This window comes from Cynocephalus volans, chromosome X, assembly GCF_027409185.1.
Source record: "Cynocephalus volans isolate mCynVol1 chromosome X, mCynVol1.pri, whole genome shotgun sequence".
Taxonomy (NCBI): domain Eukaryota; kingdom Metazoa; phylum Chordata; class Mammalia; order Dermoptera; family Cynocephalidae; genus Cynocephalus; species Cynocephalus volans.
The window spans coordinates 125176612-125187690 of NC_084478.1; the positions used below are offsets into that span (position 1 = coordinate 125176612).

The following is an 11079-nucleotide window of genomic DNA, read 5'->3' on the forward strand; positions in this document are numbered from 1 at the left end:
ATTTCCCCTTATTCAATATTATTTCAGGCCAGATTCTCACCACCTCTCACCTAAATTAACAGAATAACTTCTTAACTAATGTCCCTTCCTTTAGTCTCTTCCCAATCCAATAAACCATTAAATACTAGTCTATAATCAGTTTGGTTCTGAAACATCTCACTGAGAGTCACTTTAAGTATAACAATATCACCAAACAGAACTGTCTTCATCAAAGAGAGAATATACCGTGTGTATATGTAGATATATATTTGTGTGTAAACATGCTCTATTTTTCTTCAGTTCTGGTGTACCTACCTTCATTTATACATAATAACACTGGTCTCTTTACATTAAAAAATATTGCCCCTAAATATTCCATGGCTGAATTTTTTCAAAAACAAATGGCATATGAGTCACCCACAGATATCTCATTTAAATGAAACAAAGAGCAGAACAAGATCTCTTTCACTCTATCTGATTTTGAAATGTTCCCACAAGGAACATACATTCAAGTGAAAAGAAAAAAAAAAAAAAAAAAACATTAAAGGAATTGGAATTATTTCAAGAAGTCCTGTGTTACTGTTGTTCACACTGATAAAGTTTCTGATGAATAAATGTTTATCAAGAATAAATATAGTTTTAGTTTGTGTTGAAACTTGCCTCAGAAAACCAACGGAAAGCTTAAAAGCCAAAGGTTATAACCGAAGAAGATATTCATATTTATGAGAAATATTATCAAAAATAATGAAAAGAACATATAATGAGAAGACTGAACAAGTGTATGGCTTATTCCCTGTCTTTCAGGGGCTCTCCATCTTCTCAGGGATAGCAAGACACAAACATAGAAAGAAAATAAAGCCAGTACTGCCAGTAAATAGTAAAGACAATTAACTACCATGGGAATTCAAAGAAACAGGAGACTTCTGTGGACTAAGGGAGTTGGAGATAGCTTCTTGGAAAAGCTGGGGCTTGAAAAAAATTAAATAGGTGGAGAAAAGAAGGAAATCCCAAGCATGCAGATGACCTTATACAAACATGAAGCAGAAATGCACAAAATATATTTAAGTGACAGGGAGTTGATCTAGTTGGAACAGAGGGTTCTATGTAGAAGCGTTTGGTGAAATAAAGTTGCAATAATTAAGTTGGAGCCAGACAGTGAAAGCCCTGAATGCCAGGTTAGGACGCTTAAACTTTGTCCTGCAGTTAGAAGAATCTTTTATAGATCAGAGAGAACAATAAGCAAAAAAAAAGAAAGAAAAAGAAAAAAAAAATCCCTATAATGATGCAGTGTGAAACCATTTTTCCTGAAGCCTTTGAAGAAGACACTAAGTAGTACATCTTGCCAACACAGTCATGAATATGTGAACATACCGTTTAGGAAATCTGTTCAGAGTAAAGGAGTAAATTCTCAAACGTGCTTTCCAAAATACAAAATCAGTGATCAATTACGCATTCATAGTTCTCAGGATAATTCCTGAGAGAATCACTGGGTGGAAAACTTCAATTTTAGGTTTTCCTCCTCTAACACACATACTTTAATATCTAGAAACTGAATATACTGAAATTGTCTTGTTCTGAAAATAAAAGATCTTTTACTACTTCTCATATGGGTGAGTTTACTTACTACATTGTTTCAAAATCACTACATCTATTAAAATAATGTTGTCCATGGTTTATTTAGCAAAGCAGATGAAAACAGACACATAAATAACAAAGTTGAAGATTATGAAAAGCAACCCCTTCATCAAACCAAAACATAACTATAATATTCAGCATTGGTTTATAAGGCAGAGGGGAAAGAGTGTGTTCATAACAAAAAATGCTACCCACAACAAAGACTACAGAAGAGTATATGAAGAACATTACAATAGCCAATTTCTCATCTAAAATGATAAGCCATTAAAATCCGCAACTCCACAAAGAATGGAGTTAATTTTATTCTCAAACATGCCTTAATTCTGGCTCTTTCTGCTACAAAAATTAAGACAAACATAACTCAAAAGAAGCATTATCTTTCCCCTAGTAACCAGACATATAAGTGATTGATGATTTAATTTGCCACTGAAGCAAATACTAATTTAACCACCACTACCTTCTCTGCAGAAGGAAAATGAAAAATCTGTCTTTAAAGGCATACGTGACAAGAAAGAAACCAAGAATATCCCGGGATGATTAAACCACACACAAAATAACTCAGAAAAACTATGCCAGTACTGCTGCTGTACTCTGAAAGGGATATGCCATTCTTGCTGGCACATATGTAGAGATTATAATTTTATGTATTTTCTGGGTTTGGTTTTGTTTTCCAGAAAAGATGGGCACAACCAGGAGAGTTAAAAGAAGTGCATTAAGGAAGGTGCCAATACCTCCCTCCCACCCTTACTGGGGAAACTCGCTTTAACAATAATGCTCTTCCACGCCTAACATCCCACCCAGCTTCCACACATTCTTCAGTCAGCATTTCCCCCCTGCCGTGTTCCTTGCATTTGCAGAACAGGCTGCTCCGACTTTGTTAGTCTCGCCACCCCCCCCCCCCCCCCGCACACCCGCCCAGACCAGCAGAGTCCAACAACGCAGCCACGCAGCCACCCACTCCCCCACCTCCTCCTTCGCTGCCCAGCTTCCCCTCCCCCCGTCCTGTCACCTGCTTGGGTGGTGTCCGTCAGGTCGTAGCCACTGCCCGGGAAGTCTCGGAGTTTCCGACCACTGAGGCTCAGGACGCCGGAGTTGCCCGCCTCCTCCAGGGCCCGGTCCAGGCTCCTCACTGTGTGTGGAGGCTGCAGGCTCCCCGGGTTCCACTGCGGCCCGTTGGAGAACGACTGACCGAAAAGAGTCGGTCCCGGGATGGGAACTACCAGGGTCCCGCCGCCGCCTCCGCCTCCCCCTCCAGTCCCGCCACCTCCCCCTCCGGCCGCGCCACCGCCACCGCTACTTCCCCCGCCACCGCAACCGCCGCCCCCACTGTTACCACCACCTCCCTGACTCGCCGCCATGTTCCTGGGAGAGAGAATAGCCCCCGACAATACTCTCAGCCTGTGCCGCGAATGTAGTGGGTTCTTAGGACGCATGCGCAGGCTGGGGGCGCGCAGGGCGGGGGGGCGAGGTAGAGGGTGGGAAGGAACCAGGGGGCGGGCTGCGAGGAGGCGTTGGATAGAGAAGAGATGATGTTCGGAAGTGCAGAACGCTTGCTTTAAGAAATGTGTGATTGGAGGAAGGATGCTGAATCCCGGTTCTTCTGCTTTGGGTACCAAAATCTTGCGAAGCGACACCAGACTAAGTATAGATCATTTGGGTGGTATGTCCCCAAATCTTTAAGTTGCTTCACCGTTTTCGTTCTGCAAAACAAAACATACATATGAGGTAAGGATTAAAGGGATTTACTTGTTTCGTAATATATAGAAATAGCCTTGAGAGGGCTCTGAGGCAGCTTACTGAGAAGCTTACTGCAAATGCCTTAGGAATCCTTTACCAGTGTTAACACAGAGGGGAAAGCTGGAGAGTCATTTGGGGAGGAAATTTGATGAAGTACTGCATTTTAGCATAAATGAATTTTGCCATCTTTTAGAATTCCAAAATAGGAAAAGACTTTTTAAATGTTTTCAAGGAAGCTTCGTTTCAGGGTGTGTGGGTCTCAGCCAGACTTTTGCCTTCCAAAACTTGGAAGCGTTCTCTGCATTCTGTTCTATCACTCTTTGAAGTTGTGCCAAGATCTCCAAAATGTCTCTAGTTTCTTGTCGTCATGTCAGTATTGGCTGATGGAAAACACTTTCTTTGATCATCAAACAATCTCAAAGGTTATTTTTGAAATACAAGTTTTGGTTTCAGATGGAATTCTGAAGATTTATCACTGGATATATGAAGCCAATCAGTCTTGGATTTTAGAAGTTCGTTCTTAGAACCTGAAGATATTTTAAATGTAGAGAACAAAGAGAAGAGGCCTCCATAACCTGACCCCACCTACCTAGTCAGGTTTATCTCCCAACCATTTAGGCCACTGACACCTCTCTACCCTCTACCCTCTCTACTCTCAATCAGAGTCATTCTAATCTTTTTCACTGATACTCAGTAAAGATACTGAAAAAAACTATCAATGCTTGGGCATATTCAGTTTTCATTAATTTGAATATCCTGTGTATTTCTTTTACATCTATTTGAAATTGAGCAATGTGTCAACAATTTCATTTCCTTAGAGAAATCTCCACTTCACAAAAGTTTATCTTCCATGGATTCTAATTTGGGAAAGAGTACTGGAAAGAATTACAACTTGCCTAAATTGCTTTGTGGCAATACTAGATAATTAAAATAATTATGTTGTGAAAAATTATATTCGCCCATATGCATGATCCAGAAAAGGAACAAAACTGAGACTCAGACTCTGTACAGTGAATTAGCAAGTGAAAATAAGTTATTAAAACCCACTGGTGTCAGAAAGGAATGTTGTACCGTATACCTCATCTTCCTTACATCTCAAATCAAATCAAGTATTAGTTAATAATTTCCAGAATTAAGAGGATGACAAGGGAAAATAAATTCATTATTTAGAGAAAAGATTAGAGGGCTGGCTAGTTAGCTCAGTTGGTTAGAGCACAGTGTTAATAACACCAAGGTCAAGGGTTTAGCTCCCCATACCTGCCAGCTGCCAAAAAATTTTTTAAAAAAGAGAAAATATTAGGAAAGGAAATATTGTAATAATTAGCTAGTGAAAATTGTTGCCATTGTTTAAAACAACTTATTGGACTACAGGGAAAATATGATCTGAGGATCAGAATACCTGTCAAGTGAAAAAGACCATGTACAACCAAATTTAAGAAAGAAAATGATCGTTCAAAGTATTGAAAGATAGCCTAACTAAGAAAAAAAAAAAAAAAAGGAAGCCTACAAAGTAAGCTAGGTATACACGAAAATCAGGCAACATAACATTTTGTAGAGCTCTTTGACAAGAACACCAAGACCAAAAGGAGGTAAAACATTTAGAAGAGAGAACAAGAAGTTTAGAAATTTGTTTCAACCCCTTAACTCCGTGTGTAATCTTGGAAAAATGACTTAAAATCTCTTTAGTTTAATGTCTTCATAAGTAACAATGGAAAATCACAATTATAATAATATTTGAATAATGCTTACTATTTGCCAGGAACTGTTCTAATTGCTTTGTGTTTATTAAGTCATTCAATTCTCCTAACAATCTTATAAAATAGCCATTATTATTATTCCATTTTATAGATGAGGGAAAAATAGTACATACCTCACATAGGATTGTTTTAAGAATAAATAAGGTCACATATATAAAGTGACAAGCACAATACCTGGCATTTATTCATTCATTTAATATGTATTTATTGAGCAGTTACTCTGTGCCATTAACTATTCTCCATGTACATAATACTGTAGCATTAGGTACTCAATAAATGGTTGTTTTTTTTTTTTTTTTTTTTTGTCTTTTTCGTGACCGGTACTCAGCCAGTGAGTGCACCGGCCATTCCTATGTAGGATCCGAACCCGCGGCGGGAGCGTCGCTGCGCTCCCAGCGCCGCACTCTCCCGAGTGCGCCACGGGCTTGGCCCAATAAATGTTAATCTCTTCACTACGCCCCTGCCCCCTCAATAAATAAATAAAATAACAAAGAACATAAAATGTAGGAAACCAAGGGGAAAAATCAGTAAATTCCTTAATAATTTTAGGTAAATAGGTATCAGACATATTGCATGAATTTTTACTTCTAGTGTATATTTGAGGATATTTTACAGTGATTACCACTTTGATGTTATCCTTGAAATGACACATCAGTTATTGGTTAAATTATGGCCAATTCTCAGAATTATCCAAGCCAGTCTCACAAAATGAATGTTGATAAATCACCAGGACTAGATGATATATATCAAAGATTTTAGAAAAGAAGGGGAAAGTAGGGGAAATTTGAACAAAACATGTAGCCTCTATTAAAGGGCTGCCAAACTGAAAATGTAATTTCTGTTCAAAAGAACTCTAGAGGGGACTTCTGAAATTCCATGCCAGTTTATAGTCACCGCTATTCCAAACAAACTGGTGGTTACCCAACACTTGTGAATAAGGGAGGAAAGGCATAGTCATATGTCCAAAGCTACAAATTCTTCTATTAAAGATCAAGATTATCAGGCTAGAGTACAGGACGTTCTCACCAATCTGCAAATAAACCAAATGTAAGATATGTTTTAACTCAGGACCTAGAACAAGACAATGAACTTGGAGATTAAATAGATCAAAGTATAATATGGAATTTTAAAAAAATCCTGATTGGGATCCAGAAAAGAGCCATGAGAATCTCCATAGTCTGTTTTCTGAAAACATCAGCTCAACTAAATTGAAGGGTGGGGGTGGGAGGACAATGAAATGTTGGATATCATCAAGACCTGTATAAGAAACCCTAAAAAACATATTAATTTACCCCACGCTGAACTATTTTGCAGCTGCAGCTGGAATGAAATATGCAGTTCTGCTCAATCCAATTTCAGCATGAGTCCTGAATTAGAGAAAACCCTGAGAAGTGCATATAAAATGATTAGAGAAATGGGGGAAAGGGAAACTCACTGAGCTCTCCTCTGTCTAGTAATCATCTTCAGTCTCTTCCAAAATCCCTGTTCCTGCATGGGTCCTTCAGAAGACTACACGTTAACTTATTTTATCATAATTTATGATAAAAAATGTACCACATACTACTTCCCTGATCCTCCTTCGCCTATCTGTCCTTGGTTCTGTCCTTGCAGATAACCCTTTGCACTGCTTTAACCAACCCTAACAAACCCATTAATCCCAAAGTTAATATTTATTAACTCAAAAGCGATTTGGACAAATTTATGAATGATTGCTATTACTTAAAAGAAGCTATTACATACCTAACTTCAATGTTGATGTCAGCAAGCACTATTATGTTCTATCTTGGTTGGAATCTGTGCTCTGACATTTACAAAAGGTACATCACTTAACCTCTCAAAGTCTCAGATTCCTCATCTATAAACCAGAGATCATAAATAATGTCACTAGCTATCTCATAGGATTGTAGTGAGGATTACGTGAGATAATTATATGAAGTGCCTAGCATACTGTAATGATTAATATCATTTGTTCTCGGTTCACTTTGCCAACAGAACACTGAGCTGAGTAGACCATGAGTTGTCAGCATTGGCAATTCCTAAATTCTTCTGTACTATTGTGCTACCAGCACTAATAGGCACTTCTGTGCTACTGTTGTGGTTACATCCTTGTTAATTCACCCCAAGATTCTGACTCCCTTAACCTTTGCGTTTTCACTATGAACAGATAATCTGACCCCAATTCCTGCTTATTGCCTCTAATGCAATCTCAGATTTCGGCCTTTGTGTTTCTAGTATGTTAAACTGATATCATGAAATGTTTAAATATCTGTTCCAAACCCTCCTTAGAAATATAATTTAAATGTCTGGCTTGTATTAGCAACATGAGTCTGTTCTAAATTCTGAAGAGTTTTCTTATTAGAGTAGTGTATAGAAGATGCAGGTGGCTGAATTTTGCTAGCTTACCTTCGTTAAAAAAAAAAGCAAATAAAACATCAAATAAAATTATTTTAAAACTGTTATTTCTTATTAGAAAGGATAATATTGAGGAAAACTTTTAGTCTTCTTTAGGGTGACATTGGAAAGTCTCCTCTTTATATACAAACATGGAAACGCCATATGCCCTTTTGGGCAAGCTTATCTTATATGTCTTCCTCTTCTTGCCATATGTGAGAGAGAACAATGAAATAGGGTATTTTCAAGCAAAATTCAAACTTCTAAAAGTAAGACCAAGACAACTCTCATGCTACCTCTAAACAGGCTATGCCTGTGAGGAACAAAAAGAGAACTTAATGGCATTTCAGTAAAGCATATTAAAGGAATTATGATATCAAGCTAGATTAAAACCCTAGGAGAAAATACAAGTTCCAGAAGGGTTTGGAATCTGTGTTTTCTTAAGCAGAAAGAGAGAGAAACATTTGGACAAAAATCTGTGTATAAAAAGAAGGTTGGAATGAAATGATGAAGAATCAGATTGGGCATCTACCAAAGTCTAATTTTATTTGTTTACCTTAAATTTTACTTCAAATATTCACCACTCTATAGCGCATTTATTTCACGTAAGATGTGGCTGGTTTACAAGTCTATGTTTTTTAGTTTATCTCCCTCATTCAAATAAACCTAAGACATAAATCTCTGTGGGACTGTGACTGAGGCATCTCCTGATGACAGTGTACCCAAATTACAACGGGTTTTTGTTTTGTTTTGTTTTGATGGATGATGGAATTTCTTTTAAAGACTGAATCTGTAAACATAATGCTCTGAACCTAACAGAGGCACATGTGACCCCAAAATCTATTTTTTTTTCTATTTGGCAACAAGACTTGTCTCTTCTTTTTTTTCTTGTGTTTTTGTTGTTGTCATTGTTTTGTTCTTGTTTTTGTTATTTGGCGGCTGGGCAGTACAGGGATCTGAATCCTTGACCTTGGTGTTATCAGTATCACACTCTCCCAGTCTCTTCTTGACTGTGGACTACATCATGACTCCAGTTAGCCTATTAGTAGGTTATCAGAGGGAAGGGTCAAATCTCTGTCCCCTAAACAGGAAAATATGTGAGTAAATATTACAGAATATTTTGGATGTGTTTTGTTTTGGTTTTTGGTGAAGCAGTCGGAAATTTCATCTTTTCACTTACATTATAGGTTGAGATTGGTAATAATAACCTGCAAGAGGATATTTATTTCTGCTTAAGTACATTGCCTACAATTATGGTATGATTCCACAAAATAGAAGAATATATAGCCTTTTTATTGGTCGTGATGACCTTACGCTTTACACTGTCAGGCTGTAACAGGTGTAATTAATATAAAAGACTAACATACTTTCCCCTTCTCTTGTGGTTTTGTCTCTTTATTAAAACAGCTAACCCTAGTCATTAAATAATGGAGTAGATAAGGTACTAACTAATTAGTAAACAACTTAGGTTCTCCTTGATGAACTCATTCACTTCTTCCATTTTGTACATCATAAACACTCTTTAATAAAACCCTTACCTTAAACACCTCTACTTAGATTAAAACCTTTTATTCTATGATACATTGTAGGGAAAATGAAGGAAAATGGTCAGGGCCCCTCAGATGTTCAGAATCTTGCCGAGCATTTGATGTAAATATGCACTTGCCCAGGTGTTTCTTGTTTATTATCTAATGTAAGTGCTCATGTGCACCCAGGTGTTCTGGGTTATGGACTTAAGTATAAAGGATGAGTGGCTCTGATCCACAGGCTTCCCCCCCACACCCCTTGGGATGCCCTCGGGGGCCATGGAGAGGCTGCTACTGCTGTTGGAGGCTGTTGCTGCCAGGGTCCCTGGGACCCTCTGGGAGGCTAGCACCACTGCTGCTGGAGACTGCTGTAAGCTGCTGAGGACTGAGCTCGTGTCATCTGCCAATGGGTCCCGGGATCTTTCCCAATTACCTAGTGTGTACCTGCGTGTGAGAGGTCTTGTGACCCAGCCTGGCATGTGAGGGGTCTGATGACCCAGTCTCTACAACGGGTTTATAACTAAAATAATGAAACGTTTTGGCTTTAGTTATGAAGTCCCCGATCCTGCAATCGGGGTAGTCATGTAGCAATACACACATACATAAAGTTCCAGAGGGGTTTAAATTTTTCTTAGCTGCGGATGGCTTCACCTACTGGTCATAAGCAATAGCCTTTTGGTTGGTTGGCAAAACTAAAGACGTAAATGCCCTATACTATTTGACTACTAACATCGTCTCTACTGCCATAAGCTTCATTCAAGCCACTATTTTCTTCAGACTTCTGTAGTATTATCCTAAGTTAGGCCTTTCTGCTTCTACTTCTCTGTCACTTAATAAACTACCTGGCCTTGGGCAAGTTACTTATCCTCGCTGTGCCTCCATTTCCTCATCTGAAAAATAGGGATGATAGTACCACTTACCTTATTAGGGATATTGTGAAGATTAGAATTAGTTAATATAGGTACAGCACTTGGAAGAGTTTCTCGCTCATAGTAAATACTCAAAGAATGACAGCTAGTATTATTGTCATTATTGTTATCATTAATATATTCTGCTTGTTCATATCTAGCACTGAGAGGTAAATTACCTGTTAATTTTATAAGGGTCCTGTCAGGCATTATTATTATCCTGTTTTGTAAGTGAGAAAGCAATGGTTCAAAGAAAGTAAATAATTTGTTCAAGGTCTCAGCTGAGAAGTGGCAAAGCAACAATTTGAACAAAAGCATGCCTGACTCCTAAACACAGTCTCTAAACCACTAAAATTCTTGGCAGCAATATATCTGCATTAGTTCATTTTCTCAGTCCAAAAATCCTTGGTTTTTTAACTAACTCTCTCCAAGCTATCGCCATATAACAGTGATTGTCAGCAGCTAAGTGCTGCCTGGTTAACTTATATAATAAATTGCTAAGTTTGATCATTAATGATTTTCATTGAGCTTCAGATCAACTTATTTTTTTTATATGGACCTATATAGACTGGCTTCTTTGTAAAAGTACATAAACCCAAGGTTATCACACAACATTTTTAAAAGTTTTTTCCTCATTATGAAAATTTACCTATAATCCCAGTTCCCAAATACAACCAAAGGTATGTATGCAGTGATAATATTTTTCTATATTTGTTTCCAGCTTTTCCTATTGGCACAAAGTTTGTTTTATTTATTATTTACTTTATAAATATTTATACTTATTTATAATACCATATTATAAGCATTTTTTATTGTTACATACTCTTTACAGATATCATAACCATATACTATATGTTATATATTACTCTATATTACATAACCATATACTACTTAACCTTTGTGTCTGTTTTTAGATATCTAGGTTCTTACCAATATTACTCTATTATGCATAACCTTGCTGCTAAGATAAAGCATTTTTCTTATTTATTTCCTTATGCTATATTCCAAGAAGCTCAATTACTCAATCATAGGGCAGAAATATTTTTAAGTATCTTTATAAATGTTGCCAAGTTGCTTCCCAAAAGATTTATACCAATTTATATTATCAACGGCAATATATGCAAGAACATTTTGGCTGGCGCTGAG

The 11079-nt window shown here is 37.5% G+C and overlaps 1 protein-coding gene across 2 annotated transcripts in view; it reads right to left on the minus strand.

Moving 5' to 3' along the window:
• Nucleotides 1-2972, minus strand: part of LRCH2 (leucine rich repeats and calponin homology domain containing 2) — a 121704-nt gene extending 118732 nt beyond the window's left edge. For both annotated transcript variants that reach the window (XM_063083883.1, XM_063083882.1), the window contains exon 1: nucleotides 2624-2972. In XM_063083883.1, coding sequence (XP_062939953.1) covers nucleotides 2624-2972 — 349 coding nt within the window. The remainder of the gene's footprint in view (nucleotides 1-2623) is intronic.
• Nucleotides 2973-11079: the final 8107 nt, after the last annotated feature.